The following is a 16,616-nucleotide window of genomic DNA, read 5'->3' as shown; positions in this document are numbered from 1 at the left end:
GGAGTAAAACAAGATGACATCTGCCGTGGGGACGGACGGAGCTTTGACAATGAATAGTTGCTTACTGCTTCTTTGCAGTCTGGAAAATTGATCGTGGAGATAAGACTGGGGGCACAAATGGGTTGTATGGGATTTAGTTTGTAATTAAGGATCCCCTCACTGAGTGCACTTTAAGTCAAGGCTGCTGTTGTCGCTCACCCAGCCTCATGACAGTAATTGCAGTGAGGTCAAAGGACATTCAGCTTTGGGGGCTTTGCGGATATGGCAGCGACTTCTGAAAGGATCTTAGTTAAATTCAAACCAAACACGTCTGAAAGCACCTCCCTGCTGCAGGAGAAGGGAGCCCTCAGGGCCTGCTGCGCTCAGAGCAGCCCAGCCCAGGCCTGGGCAGCTCCTCCTGAGGATGTGGCGTGGCACCGAGAGCCATGCCCGGGTTTGGTCCCAGGCAATATTCTGGTCCCCAGGCAGCCTCCTGACCAGGTCAATGAACGGATGAGGTCCTGACCTCGTTCATATACCAGGGAGTGTCAACGGATATCTCAAGTCCTGCCTTACTGGGCTGAGGCACCTCCCAGGGAAGAGCAGGAAGATCCCGATTTTCTGGTGACGGTCCCTACAACCCCAGCCACCAGGGCAGGGTTTTGTGGACCATTCCCTCACACCTCAGCGCACACATTGACTGTACACCATGGAAACTGAGCCCAGAGACCACGATTCCCTCTGTGCTGTGAGGTACTGAGCAGCCCAGGCCCATCACATAACCCAGGTATAAGTAAAACAGAGTGCATCACGATGTTTTTAACCCATCTTTCCTCCCCAGTAGTACAGGAGCAAACCAGTAACTTGTCTTTATGGAGCCACATACAACAGACGAGCTGTATTTCTTTCAGAGTGTGCATTTTCACACGGTGCAATCACTGACTCACGTATCGTTTTATTAATTGCTAAAATAACTGTCTCTGAAAGCGTTCCTCAGAGTTCTGCCTTTAGCAAAGCATTAAGAGACTAGTCTAGAGAGTCGGAGAAAAAATCCACCTGAAAGCGCACATTAACTGCCCAGAGTATTATGCTGGGCACAATTTATGATCCTATTTGTAAGTGACTTATGCCTTAGGAACAGACTGCAAGCCAGGAACAATGAAGAGCAGTAACTCCAGTGTCACGCAAATGTGACCTTGACAGAAACAACAGAAGTGAGCTTGCCTAAATGCAGACATGGGCCCGAAGCCAAAAGGACTCTCAGGTGCTTAAGAGAGACTTGGTAGAAGTAAGGCAGCTAAGTCTGCAACAGTGCCTCTCAAACCCCCTGCCTTAGCTGCTGCCTAGCCCTGAAGGCAACTAAGACTGAGGCATTTCCACCCAAACACAGTGGGCATCTCAGCTCGCCCAGCACCACGAGGCACTGGTGCTGTGATGGAACCCAAGAGGAACCCGAGGTGTCCCTCACACCACCCTGTGCCACAGCCCGCCGCGTAGGTGTCTCCCCTCCACCTCTCAGCACGCTTGCTGGAACCCGTGCCACACAGACCCAACAAGGCCCAACAAGCTTTCCTGCAGCAGCCCGGAGGTTACGGTACTCGCCCAGCTTGTCTCGCAATGAGAGCACTTCTGTGTCAAAATTAGTTCGCCTTCAAGAAAAACAGCTGTATTCACTGGGCTAGAGAGAGGGAGATGCTGGTGGGAGACCAGGAATGTAGATGTGCATCCCCTTGGGCAGAGAATAAGGGACTGTACATCCCGAGAGCTCTACATACAACAGTTATTGCATAAAAAGGCCCAGGTAGGTTTCCAGAGCCTAAACCCGTACTCCTGACAGAGCTTAAATGCCTGCTTTCAGCAGAGGGCTGCAGGCCATGAATCCTGAAGAAAGGCACATACCTAAATCCCGACCTTCTCCACAGATTTTAGCATTACCCTTTCCTTTAGCATTTTTGTGCTGGCAAGGCAAGGTGGTGTTTGCTCAGCATCCTGGTGCTTGTCATTACCTTCTAGGCTCCTCGACTTTTATTTGCTGACTAACTTAAAGCAGTGGATGCAACCACTAGGACCAGAGACATGGGAACTGGACAGCTGTCTATTTCATATCTGAAGTTCACTCCAAGGGCAAGAAAATAACACAAGCAACTTATAAAAGAGTTTCAGGTAGCTCGTGGTACTTCTTGCAGCTATCCTGCTGCTGTCATGGTACAAGACTAGCACAGAGGTAGTGGAGTCTCTAATCCCGAAGACTCTAATCCGCAAATTTAATGAGATCTAGTTTACACTGGTTTGTAATACATCTTACTGTTTCCTTTCTCTGTTTTAAAAACTATTATAACCACCATATTTTGTTTTCCTACACACTCCTTTTCTCCAGAGCCTCCATCAGTTCCATGGTCTCCTTTAGAGCCCCTTCCAGTGTCATGCTTTGCCTCCTCACTGTCTTTTCAAGTTTGCAGAAACTACCAAACTGTCTTACTACTGAACTGCACCAAAATCAACAGCAAAAACTCATGCCTTCAATCCCTGATACAAAGAGCTGGATGGCACTTGCGAAGTCTCATACTTTGAAATCAAATCACTGAATGCATAGTATAAAGTTCTTGAAAAACATTCAAAAGTGAAAATATAATCGAGTGTAAAATACTCCAAAGAACATATAAGCATGTTTGAATATTCTGAAGCCTTTGTACACAAAGGCAACCGAATGTGCCCTGGTGCTTCTCAATGCCAGCGTCCTCCTTTGCTGAAGAAAGTCATTCGTCACAAATACACAGTAAGCAGAATTTCACTCTGAACAGTAAATAGTGATGCATGGCCAGCAGAAGTGATCAAGGCGTGAAAAAATAAACATGAATGAAAGAAATTACAGCTTAAATGACACTAAACGAGACTTAAATGGGAGCATAAGAATAAGCCACTTTGCATGTTTACATTCAACTAGAAATGATTTTGACCTCTGGATTATTCTTCCATTTGAAATTAATTTTCTGCTTCTTAACGTGGAACTTCCAGAAGAGAAGTTTCAGGGCCTTTTCAGGGTTTTAAAGTTTACATTTTTTTTTCCCAGTTAGATTTTCAGAAAGCGCATACAGGGCAGGAAACTATGCGGAGCACCCAGCACAAAGCTCGCCATGCAGTCATGCACCTCCAAGAGCTGTCATGCCAGGCTGCCAGTCCAAGATTTTGCAGCATGCAGCCATGGGAGAAGTGAAGCTCAAGGCAGGATTGACGCACAAGATTTCTAACCTCCTTCTCTCTCTCTGATCTTCTAGGTTCCTTTCTAGCCTTTCTCTTCTGGTTTTTCTTATCTTTCTCTTCCTTGATTTCCTTCACCGGGACAACTTTCTCCTTGACTATTTCTGAGGTGCGTGCTGTATGAATACTCATTGACCAGTCAGAGATTGCATTGGGATCCCAGTAAGAGTTTTCAGGATTGGCAGGGAGGAGGAAGGAATTAGCTCCCGGGGTTGCGTACTCTACAGAGCTGGACTCCACCGGTTGAAATTCATAATAATCCCACTCCAGGCCACTGGAGGTCATTCTTCAACTAATTCTCACGGCTCTTGCCGTGTTCTAAAGAATACATCTGTAGAACATGAAGTTAGTGTTTGAATCTCTCCAAAACATTTAGCAGTTTTTAAGTTTCTGCTTATCATGTAGCAGATGAAAAGTTAGTATTGCATTTATTTATTAGCTATAGTCAACTCCAAAATAAAATGTTGAGTTCTCTTGTTATTTAGAAAAATAGAATATGCGTATTTTTAGAACCTGAAGACTTCTGTTATCATAATTCTGCAGACAAAAATCAAGTAATTTAATTTTCAATGAAATACGATACTCCCCACTCTCATGAGCAATTTAATCTCTGAACCTAAATCAGTATTCCTGAAATGAAATGTAATGATGTTAATCAACACTTGATGCTAAAGTGCCTTCACTGCCAAATAAGCACAGGATAAGAGTGACTGAAGGCATAATCAATAGATTGCAATTAAAAAAGAATATGAACATTTCTGTATGGCATAAATAAAGTGTAAAAATGAATTATACAAGGAGAAAACATAGAGAACCTTCTTGAAGACCTATGCAAAAGGAAAGCAGAAATATTTTAGTTAATACCTTTCACAAGCAAAAGTCCTCATGTGGAGTTTAGCCTTCCTTCTCCTCCTCCGAGACAAATCCAAACCCACCCTCTGAGTCTCAGCATCTCCTGAGGTTCTCCTTAGCCCAAACCAGATGACTAGTACTAAATACAGAGCAAAGAATCGCACTGTGCTTTTAAGAAACAGTATCTGTAAATCAAGCATGCACCTATTCTGTTCAGATCAGTCACCACATTAAGAAGAGGTATCCAGTTGTTGTGAACAAAGACCCGGAGAAGCTTGCCAGGCAAGTGAAATAAGGTCTTTTATGAGCTGGATATTTCTGCAGTGCAAGACTCTTCGCTAAACCAAAATAGTGCTAAGCACCAATCTACTCTTTTTCCATTATGGCTAACGAATCAGGTTTACATATAAGTAGTCTAGATTTTATGACTAGAGATTAAAAAAATAAAAAATAAAATAAAATAAAAAACACTTACTCAAAAAGCAGCTTTCAAAGAACCCCAGTTTGAGCAAATCAGTGGAAGCACTTGCAGTCTAACTTGTATTTCTCAGGAACACTGACTGTACTTGTAAAGTGCCTGCAATTTTGTCTCAAATATCTGATGAATCATTTTTGCTTTTATGCATTTTTGCATTTATGTCTAAAAACATATTCAGGGTATATCTGAATAAACTGATATTGCCATTACACTTGCAAATCTGCTCCTTTCTACAGAAGGGCATAGTGAAAGCATAAAGAGTGCAGGAGAGAAAGTTTCTTCCTAGAAAAACAAGTTCCCCAGTAGAAAGTTGGCTGCACTAATACCACAGTAGTACAGGTGTACATTTGCCAGACTGCTTGCACCTCATGGGGATGCAGCTGCTCGTGTGGAGAAGGAAACCAGTTTTCCAGTTTCTACAGATATTTAAGATCCTTTGCATGCAAACAAATGCCTACATGGCTTTTCAAAAGGCACCTAGACATCTTCTTTGCCCTTTTAATAGTCATATGGGTGCCTCTACTAGCAACCTTTGGACTTCCAGGTCCCGTGAAGAATCTTACTTATTACAGAGGGAAACAAAGCAACCATTCCTCAAATTTGTGCCAGTGTGCCATCGGAAGTTAGCAACGAATCGGAGGGAAGTCCTAACTATTCAACTGCTGTTGCACATTTCGGCCTACATTTTTGTTCATCAGAGCGAGGTATCTAAAACTGTGTTGCCTGTCATTCCAACGTGCCTTAAAACCTGGTGCAAGATTAGAACTTCTTATGGAAAGCCAGGAAGTTAATGGAAATCGAGGAAGTTCCAACAACTTACATATTTGACCAAATGAAAACAAACTACCATTTACTAAGCTCGAAGCTGTTTGCGTTGTGCTGATGCTTACCACCCAACAGCCTGACAGATGCGACCTCCCCGCATCAACCACGGCAGCCAACAGGATCATTTCTTGGTAATTCCCCACTGCAGTTGCCCGATATGCTGTGGCATGCGTCGACACAAAAGCATCTCCCACTTCAGGCAAAACAGATTACGTCCCCCACCTGACGTCCTCCAGCAGGTTCTTGCACAGTGTAACGAGCTCTAATTTAATTTCTGTACCCAGCGGCAGGCACCAGCTCTCACTGCTACTCACACCAGCCCGGCACAATCACAGCTCGCACAAAGCTCTGCAGCTGGAGCATAAGGACTGAGCAACTCGTCGAAAAACACCTCATTTTACTTTGTCTCTCATGCAAATTTGGCATCTCCAAATTAGAGGCTGCATCTCCAAATTAGAAAAAAAACAGAGACAGATTTTGCTTTCTTTTAATCCTACTTCAAAGAAGTGAAGACCTACGCTCATTTGCAAATGACTGATGGAACAACAGCCTTCTCCCCTCCACCCCAAGCAGGGAAGCTGTATCTACTTACATCATCCTGAATGTCCAGGTCACAACCTGCTTTCAACAAAATCTGGACAACATGGAGGTGACCCTTGTGGGCAGCAAGATGCAGGGGGGTCCGGCCATGCTATGAATGAGAAGAAAACAACAATAATTTAAGGTGAGCTTTTATGCGTAATAGTTTACCAGAATTTTATCCTTTTCCTCCTTCTTCTGTATATACCCCTCTCTTTGAAGTCTGCAGTAGCAGCAGTTGACATACATTAGTGTACAAAAGGCCTCCCCTCATTTTGTATATGCATAAAACTCCTCCTCCCCGTTCTGCAACATTTCAGTTTATCCTGATGGTAATCTACAAAGGGGATATTCTACTTATGTAAGGATACTTCCTTACAAACTCGGAGCCAGCTTTGTGTCCATGCCTGAAGAGAATTCATGACCTTTTTATTTCTGTCCCTCTGGAGCACAGATTTGTCAGCCACTTCCAATCCTACTCAGTACAACAAAGTTCCTATAACAGGCAAAATCAAACACTGCATTGGGTACCATTTTTGCAAGAGAAATAAGAACTTCTGGACCGTTTTGTACAACAGGTGCTACCCCCTTAAAATGAGTGGAAGATTTGTAAGTCCCTCCAGGTGACGCTGTGTATGACAACCAACCTCATTTTGTCAAAGATCTGTCAGATGTTTTCAGACAACACTTACTTTTAAACATTATCAAGCTCTAGCCCACATAAAAACAGAGTATAAAATATTCAGAAGAAAATCAATCTATAGCGTAATCAAGATCAGTTACTTAATGAGCAGAAGGACAGAAATGCTTTAATTAGAGAGATGCATAAATGATGTATGGTTTTAGAAGAAAAAAAAGATTGAAATTTGACAGTAAAATCAAATTAATAGAAAAAGTAAATCCCCAACAAATGGCTTAAAAAAAATCTAAGTGAAATGACATGGGGAAGACAATATTTACAAATAACTGAGCTCCATTTGATCACCCTGAGGTGGAATTTATGGTGAAGCATTCCAGGAAAAGGAAAATAGGCTGCTTCTTCTAGAAGAGGCACAAGAATTTATGTTAAAAGAGGCTCAAAGAGTGAAGAGATTTTAAGAGAGAGTCTTGGACAACAGAGGAGAACTAGAATAAGTGATTCCCTAAAAAACTAACCCATACAATCTCAAAAAGAAAACTCATAAGGGGAGGACCAAGAATTAAGTTCTGCTCTACGAAGTGTGCGTGTATGTGTATATATGTATATATACAAACAAATCTCCCCCATATAGACCTCAAAGCATCGCTTTATGAACTGTTAAACAGGAACAAATCTAAAAACGTTGATTGCAAATTTTATTTAATCACAAGTAAGAAAACAGGGTTCCTGTCTTTTTTAAGATGACAAATTAACTTCACAGGTTCTCCCCCAGGCATTTCAGGAGATGAAGTTGTGTTACACTGCTCTTCAGCTCTATGTCTATTTCTTCATCACTGCTGCTGCCATTGTCTCTTTTTCACGAGAAAATAAACTGCCTTAATAAATCACTTAGAAAAGAAGCAAACACCTCAAGAGCTGACAAGTGGCCTAAATAAACAGAAGAGAACCATTAGCTCTCTGAGATTTTAAAGAACTTCCTGAGTGTGAAAGCAACTCCAGGTAAATAACAACACATGCTCGGGACAGAATTCTTTGCACACAGCAATTCCCATCCCTGCCCGGCTGGCAAAGTCTTGGGAATTCAGCCTCTTCAGAACAAAGTAATGCTGAAATCCACAGTAATACTGGAGCCAAAACGTCTGTGTCATTAGTTAATAGTTGTGGGGTGCTTTGAAAATGGCAACTGTTGATTCATTACACCACGACTGATCTGGAGGGCCAGATCTAAGGGAGAAGCCCACACCCGCTCAGGTCTCTCAAAACAAATGCTTTGTCCCGTTCCCCTTTCCAAGCAGGAGGCAGCAGCTCGCTCCTGATGAACGGGAAACTTTCCTTCCAGCATCTCCGAAGGTGTGGGAAGGGCTTGCTTCCTGCTGTCCCCACCAGCCTCTCTGTGCCAACTGAGTGGCAACAGCCTGCTGCTTGTGGGCTTCCTGCCGCACCTAGACACTGGTCCATCGGCGATGCCCCCCGAGCAAAGGGCTGCCCCGGCCACGCAGAGCACAGCCTCCTTCGGCAGCGGCCTGGAGGACAGCCAGGGCTAAGTTTCAGGTAACTCAATGATGGCAGGAGGCATAAAAGTCTCTAGGCAACGTGAAAAAGAGAAAACGAACCTGAAGCGAGGTTGACAAATCGTTCCCAGCTACGAACAACACGTTTGGATTATGGAGATGTGCTCCAGCACGTTCAGGTTTATGGGTTCTGAACTTCTACATTACCTAACTGCGATAAATAAATCGCCTCATCGGAGTGTCTCATTTCCCAGCAGGTTGCTAACATAGCACAAAACCAACTTACTGTTATCTGTACACGGAGCAGGAAAAAAAAAACAGAAACAAACCCAAGCTGAAGGCAGCTCGTGTGCTGTGAAACGAGAGCACTGCCAACCACGCGGATAGATTCCAGCAGGGAAATTTTCTGATAAGATAACCATCTCTAACTCCTGAAAAAAAAAAAAAATGCCGATGTGCAGCCAAAGGTCCTTTGTTAAAAATAAACTATGGAAGAAGAGTATGAGTTTATTTTTAATACGAGGAACGTGTTTTCCTCACCCAGCACACCTCATGTAGACAAGCACCCCGTAACGAGCGCGCAGGAACAGGGAAAGCCTCCCGGAGGCACGCATCCAAGCCACGTGCTTCACAAGAAAAAGTTGCGAGCCACACCAGATCCAGATCTCACAGGGCACGCCACCCTCACCTGCCCATTCAGTGCCTTAAGGCACATAAAAATACCGCGGCCGGAGGGAGCAGGCTTATCAGGAGGAGGCTGCCCTTTCCCTCGGCAGCACCAGGCTCCCGTTCCACCAGGAGGAACCCATCCCAGGCCGCAGCGGTCGGGCTCTGGCTCGTGGGCAGCCTCAGGAGACCAGCACCGGGACAGGAGATGCCCTCAAAGGGAGAGGGCACAGCGGGGCCAGGGAGAGCTGTGGTTTCTGTGGCTATAGGAGAGGGCGAGGGGTCGGACAGGGAGCGAGCAGAACCACCAGACTTGGAGAGGAAGGAAAGGGCTGAGGCTGGCAGAGAAACCGCCTCCATTCCAGCCTCTTCAACAAGCAAAGCCAAGACCCGCCACGTTCTCGGGGCCACGGGGAAAAGAAGCCAACACGAGGCAACTTTGGACGTTCCTGCTACTGAGCAAATAAAGAGGTTGCATCGCTGTGCATTTCCACTATCACCATCCCCAGGCGTTCAAAAACTGCAGCCAGGTCTCCAAAATTCAGGTTTTCATCTAGAAAAAACACACCGAGTTATTAAAACAAAAGACTAGAGGATGATGGAATATACTTCAGCCTCTTATTCCAGAGGGTTTGTGTGTCTCAAGATTCTCTGCCCAACAAACACGGGTTCAGAGGCATCCCACCTGCTGGAGACACACAGAAAGGGAGACCTTCAGAGAGCACAGTCATTGCATCCTTTAGCTCTTCCCAGAGGCTCTGAAGGGGGACTAGGGAAATCACAATCCTAACCACAATGGGAGAGTGGGAAGGAGGATCGATTCCAGCACATTACACTGATTAGAGGCCTGGGCTTTTGGAAAAGCACTGGCCATCTCACAATTAATCATAACACTGCAAGAACCGACAATGCCAGCTTTTCTTTTTCTTCCCAGTAACATCAGAAGAAGAGGAGAGAGAGGCAGTACTGAGGCAGTGCTCCTCCGGTGCAGGCAGTGCAAACACTGGAAAGATCACCGACTTAAAAGCTTGTGGGCATGTCCAAATATCGGCTGTAATGGTTTTGGGGTTATTACAGGCAATAGTAGAAATACAGATGAGAGACTTCTACAACTCAGATTAACGAACCAATAAAGCAGTCGTTCACACAAAAAGTATGCAATTTGGGCATTTCTTCAAATGCAAATAATTGCTTCAGCAGGTCACAAATCGCACAAATCCTCCCGTGTCACTGGCTTATTAAAAATAAATGGGACCTCTTGTACTAAAGCTGCCACTTCCAGCAGCCGCGACACAGAGCTCTGGCTATGGGGCATATCAGGTTGCAGCCAAGCACAGTAAACATCCAGATGAATTTCAGCAGGATTTTTTTTTTTTTTACTTTGTATTTAACATGTATTCTAACTTCCACACTCTGCCAGGCACCTGTCAATACGTACGGTTTAAAAGCACAATTTCTGTGGAGGAGCTGCTCCAGGTGTGCGCTCTGCAACCAAATCCATACAGGCAGGCTTTGCACCACGACCTGCAGGATCTTTCCTTGTCTTTTTATATTCGTGGATGCTTTTACGCAAGCACATCCAGTTTTCCACCCCACCCCAGTGTCGTGCTGCATGAGCACTGTTGTTTATTCATCCACTCGGCATTTATGCAAAAACATGCCTAGCCACATTTTACAGAAAGCTTGAAAACGCAAACGGTCTTGTCCCATTCTCCACGCTGCTGATTTGTTATGCTGTTCCCCATGAATAACCCGATCGCTCAAGCCAGCACTAAGCTTCTCACTGGCCTCAACAGGCACTGAGCAAGTCCCTAAATGTCTGCTATTTCCCTTTTGTTTATTTTCATTATTGTTTAAAACAGCCACTTAAGGCAATAAGTAGTTTTTCAAGCTGAAGTAGCACAAAAATGTGAAAGCACCAAAGCAGATTTTTTTTTTTTTTTTTTTGCTTCCATCTTTGCTTGTGAAGAAAATATTTGTTTTCCAGAACTCTGCATTCTCTCAAGTTGAAACCTTGATGACGAGTCGACGAGTACCCCGGCACTATGACGTGCCGCCATATGGAAGGGTCACAGCACAGCTAGTTCAAAGCTCAGATTGAAGAAACAAACAGATAAACAAACAGAATTGCTGAATCAAAACAGAAGCACTAGTATTTTTCCCCAAATGCTCATCCTTTCTTTGCAGAATTCAATTTTAGAGCGATGTTCTTAATGTTGTGCTCTGCAGCAAAGCTGTATTCTGCTTTCCTTTGAAAAAATATCCATAAAACCCATGGTGTTATGCAAACTGCACTAAAACTGCCTGTGCCACATTATTACTTCCTATGGCGATCTTCTTCATGTTTAACAGACCAGTGGCACACCCCTACCTAATATCCAGCTTTTTTTGGCAGCATTAATTCTCAGTGCTGAGCTCCGCGTGCCCTGGAGCAGTGCCCCAGTGAAACCCACCACTAACACGCTGGTTTGGTGAACTCTAACGCAGGTTCAGAGCTGGAATTTCATCTCCAGGCGTGAAGCAAGGCCACAGTAAGGGCTGCAGTTCCCAGCACGCTGCAGTTCAAGGCTGGGAGGTGAAATAAAGCTTTAACTCCCCTCCTCTGGCACCACGCTGGGAACAAGATCAAGAGAGCAGCTGGTCTTACCCGATGCATCACTACCTCCCTTTCTCCTCTGCCACTTCTGGTGGTTCTCAGCCCTCCCCCTCGTCTATCTCAGCTCACAACATAAAAAGGAAAATAACTTTTGAAAAGGGAAACAACATTCTGGGAGGACAGCAAGACAGAGCAGCTCAGCAAAAGTCCCAGCACTTACATTTCAAAGATGAAGCTGTCGACAAGGTTACTGAAAGAAAGCTCTCCTACAAAAGCACTGAAAGATGGGACAAGCTTTGCGGATTGGAAGAATAGAGTTAATCATACCAGGATCTGTTCTTAATCTTCCACTTTTGGCAGCACATTCACCAAAATACCTCATGAAGGAACCTGCTTGTTGGAATCAGCCAGCATGAACTACCAGTTGTTTGGGTTTGGGGGATTTTTTTTATTGCCCTTTTCATAACGAAAGGAGATATACTTCCATGCCTGTGAAGAATGAAGAACAAAAATGCACAAAAATGTGATCTCTTTGTTTTACCAGGCAGAGCAGCACCAGAGCAAGGTGGCTGACAGGATGCCCAAAGCAGAGTTCACACGTGGTGAGCAAGACTGTCTCTTGGCTGCCACCCTGCACAGCTCCGTGGCAGAGATCCCAGCCCCAGGATGACGTGCGTGTCCATGTGCCAAGCAGTGCCACCATCCCTCTCCTCCCCTCTGGGTCCCTGGTGTCAGATGGCTGTGGCCATCAGCTCTTCTTCCCAGGTTTTAAAAAGCCCCACAGCTGGGAAGAGCCCACGTGTCCCTCGCTGATCCTGGTGTCAGGGAAGATGCTGAAACACACGCTTCAAGGCTGACCTCATCTGGAAGTGAGGGCTGGACTTGCTATTCGTGCTGTCAAAGTGAACCAAATCCATCCTGGAGGAAACTCGGGCACACCAGTTCCTCATCGGATTTCTATTCCTTCATATTGCTGTTCTTTTGAAATCACCCATTTAGAGGTGACACAAATGAAACCACTTTGCAGCTGAATTTCTGTTTACTGAAGCAGCAATTAACCACATCGCATGACTTTCCAAATTTAAGATAAAATTAGAACCGGACAAGCTTGCCAGCTATCCAGCATTTAATAGTCCTTGGTTCGTTATGGAAAATGTGCTTCATTTTCCTTAAGCCATGCTCAATTAATCTGGTTTGAATGAAGAACAGCACATAGGTCTAGACCTCAGTCCCTTCGAGCTGTGGCTCTGCGTGGTGGTGTTCCACAAGAATTGGTCTGCGCTCACAGATGCATATCAGAAACTCATTTCAAGCCTAAAGTGGTGAGGGAACATTTTCTCTCTCTCCAAAAAACTTTGCTTTGGCATGTCGTTTTCCAATAGAGCTCTGATAGAATTCAGTAGGAATTTTGGCTGAGAAGTACAAAAGTCATTTCTCTCTTTGGATCAAACCCCTAGAATTTAAAATTAATTTGACAGAACAAACAGAAGATTGCAAATAAAAGCAGAAGATATACGAGTAAAAGAGAACTAAGGCATGTGAATAAATGTAAAAATTTATGTTTAGGTTTCATTTTGCAATGAATTTTATCTCGGGGAGGGAAGAAGGCACTTCAGTTTATCTGAGAGCTCAATCAATAGTTCCTTGCTTTGACAAGTATGCCATCTAATTTCCAACCTAAAACTAGCAACCTGTAATTTAAAAGTAGTTATTTTGGGGGTCTGTTCCACTTATTGAAAGACCACAGAAGAACCTGGCTGCTCTGATGGCTGAAAAATCCCTTAAAATTCCCAGTTTAAATATACTTGGGGTTAACTTACACATGCTTGCTCTTTTGCCAGCCTTGTCCTGGACTTTGGATGGCTCTTTCTCCTCCCAGCCTCTGTGTCGCTGGATGAGCGAGCCAAGCTCTTCCGAGGCGTGCACGTTCACACAGCCTTTCACAGGCAAATACGCGCGTGCTCTCCCTATGCAGCTGAGCTGATTTTCTGTGCAAAGGTGGCACAACAAAGCAAGTGCAAGAAGCAGGAAGCCACCTATATCGCGCAGGAAAGAATTTTTTTTTCCAACTCTAGCAAATCTGCATTGATCAAATTAACCTGATTTTTCTGTTTGAAAGTCATATTTACACAATTTGCCTTCACTGTTATTGTAATTAACAGAAGGCATTGGTAATTACATAATGAGCAATCTTAACAAAGAGGAAGTGTCAGCTTTGCATTAGTATTATGGATTATGGCAACCTACGTCTGTGAAACAGTTCAATCAGTGGCATGATTATTCTGGCAACCACGACAAGGGACACCACATTTTATGGTTCAGTGTGGAAGCTGGATTCAAAATTACTTTAATGCACAAATTTATACAAAATATACAGTATTCTTTCAGTACTTTGTGCATTTTCAGGTAGGTCCCTCAATAACCTCAAAGCTCAGTATCTTATAAAACAGACAAACAAAAACCACCACACAAGACCACAAAACAAGAAAAAAACCACCTACCATTCAAGCATATTTAATTATTTCTGTTCCTGACCACCTCCAATAGCTGTTGATCAACTACAGAGATGCGTGGACAACAGAGCCAAATAGATATCTTTATGGGCCCATTCACATTTTTTACATCTGTATATATTATCTAACAGCAAAACACCGCTCAGTTTTGGCATGCAAAACTCACTAAAATTGGCTACCTTTGGATCACTCCACCTTTCAAAATAAATGCTATCCACAACCCAAACACCACAAAGGAATTGCAACCAACTGTCATGGACAGATAAGAACAGAAAAAACAGATTACTTATCTGATGTACTCACATTTGCTTTCTATCTGTGAATATTTGCTCCCATACATACAGTGTTCAAAAGCAATATGGAAAGAGAAATAGAACGAGATATGATAGAAAACAGTAGTTTGTCACAACAGGACATCCCAGATTTTATGTTGCAGCTCTAAAGACCTAACTTACCTAATTCTCTTTAGGGCTTCTTGCTGAGTGAACTGTCTCTGCAACAGCCACTTCTACCTCATCTTTTATTTGCTAATATTATTTATATTGTTATTATATTAATATTTATAATATACTGAATATTTATAATATACTGAATGGGGACTACACAGCAGGTATCAATGTAGATGTCAGATACAAGCGAGGCCGCTGTACCGATAGCCTTTGATGGCAAGAAATGCTTTCTGCATACCTTTATCCTGCCACAACAGGTGGCACTCCCCCATCCCCTCATCCAGAAAGACCAGCGCTCTGGACCAGCTTCCCCCGACAGTGATGAATTGCTCCATTCATCATCTCGCACATTGTTCAAAAGTCAATGCAATGTTTTGAAAAACGCCACAGCATCTCCATCAGCACAGCACGTTTTTAAAGACTCAGCATTCACCACAGCTGTGCACGCGTGTACTGGGAAGTGTCTAACTACAAGACATGCACTATTTGGTAAATTTACATGAGCTAATAAGTCTAAACTTCAAGGAAATCCCAACACTGTAATCCACCGCTAACCTCAATTACATTCAGAATTGCAAAGCTGCAAGGGCATTTTCACAGACAATGGTTTAGGAGTTATGTTAGTTCCCAGGGATTTTGTAAAGCGTTTTTCTCTTGTTACCTTGGTAACTGCTACCTTGGCACCCTTGTTGATAAGCTGCACCACATTATCCACTTGGCCTTTGTACGCAGCTATGAGAAGCCGTTCTGAAAGCACAGCGACCACATCCTGCTGGCTCATGAATTAGGAGAGAGAGGTTTTCAAGGCAAGCAGTGCACAGGTTTCTTCAGTCCAAAAACAAAGGCTTCAGGTCTGTTCAAGCAGCATGCACGGAGGTGAGAAAGGACCCCAGCTCCCTGGAAGGCGACGCTGTTCCTATGCCATCTTCTGGACCTGTGGATCAGAAAACAACACTGCCATCAGCAACGTCTCAGAGACTGGAGCACTGCAGCAGCTCCTCCCCGAGTGCTCATCTGCTCATCGGTTTGGGAGGGGGGTCACACACAGAAAACAAAACAACCCTCTGAGCCTCCTGGAAAGGATCACTGCACTTCTGCTGCAAGGCACAGGGAACGTACGCAGAAGCACATCCTCAGTGTCCCCTCATTCCCCTAATGTGGGACAGAAATCCCTAAACTTTCTGAAAGCTCTCTCTTTTGGCCTAATCTGTATTTGTGTGGCCCCCTTCCATTCCATCTTTCTCCCTCTCCCAGACTTTACGTTAGCTGGGCACGAGTTACCTACCTCGATCGCTAACAGCACCGTTTCGGCCAAGGGAACACGGATGCGTTACAGCTATGGGCTGGGGATATAAATACACAGATCTCTGCACTGCCAGGCCCGAGAGCAGCCAGCAATTAAAGGCAGCTGACTGCTCCCTCACTGGTACAAAATGCTTCACAGCCTCCTCTGAACCATCCCAAGGACACCTTTGGGAGGGATCTCGACCTGCAACGGGGAAACACCGATCTTTGCTGTCATCGAGAAACTGCGTTCCCACGGAGGTGCTGACATCGCGGCACGCTGGCCCCGGGAACAGTTCAGATTTAGCACTCTTCATGCAAACCAGGCAAGTGGCCGTGAGCAAGTTCTTCTTCCCTGGCTCCAACAACCTGTCCAAGGAACCAGCAGAGCTGAAAAGTGATGCTTCCCACAAAATTTATCCACTCTGAGCTTTAGGACCCTCCCAGTCTGGGAGGACTTCAGCTTTGCCTTTACTTCAGCAGTATTTCACGCCTTGGTATTTGATTGTTTCAGCAGAGCAAAAACATTTTCAAGATAGCAGGCGTGTGTGCACAGATGATTTATCTTTCCCTCTCTCTTGAAATATCTCTGCACTGCTCTTTATCAGCTAATAGTATCACAGACTTCGCTTAGTTTGAGGGTAAGAGGTACAGGGACTAGATGATCGTGGAGACGGTGCAATACAGTGTCTGTCACACCTGTGCTCTCCTTTTGAATCCATCTCAAAACAGCAATAACGACAAGCTGGTACTCCTGCCCGGCTTGGCTGGCCCCCTCAATGGATTTGGTTGCCTCAGCCTAGCCGACAGCACACAGCCCCCCCCATAATCCCACCACTCACAGCACGGACGTTTTGTGTCCAGTTTCAGCAGGGAGAGCCTCACCTCATTCAATTTCCATCCTCATACTAGGAAGACAAATTTTTGATCAACAGCTCACCCCTATTAAAACCACGTTGGTTAATTTGTAGATGACAGCAGCAGAA

General features: G+C 44.5%; 1 protein-coding gene across 14 annotated transcripts in view; it reads right to left on the bottom strand.

Annotated features, from left to right (window-relative positions):
* ANKRD6 (ankyrin repeat domain 6) overlaps positions 1-16,616 on the bottom strand; it is a 122,035-nt gene that overhangs the window by 20,834 nt on the left and 84,585 nt on the right. For 6 of the 14 annotated variants that reach the window (XM_083831509.1, XM_083831502.1, XM_083831508.1 and 3 more), the window contains exon 3: positions 5,985-6,083. In XM_083831509.1, coding sequence (XP_083687635.1) covers positions 5,985-6,083 — 99 coding nt within the window. Of the gene's footprint in view, positions 1-3,228; positions 3,569-5,984; positions 6,084-15,007; positions 15,281-15,631; positions 15,762-16,616 lie in introns of those variants that run through there. The other 8 variants (XM_083831507.1, XM_083831514.1, XM_083831503.1 and 5 more) reach the window with 3 other exon arrangements.

This window comes from Anser anser (genome assembly GCF_964211835.1).
Source record: "Anser anser genome assembly, chromosome: 3".
NCBI lineage: Eukaryota > Metazoa > Chordata > Aves > Anseriformes > Anatidae > Anser > Anser anser.
The sequence above is the reverse complement of the archived record's forward strand: the minus strand, read 5'-3'. Positions and strand labels throughout refer to the sequence as shown.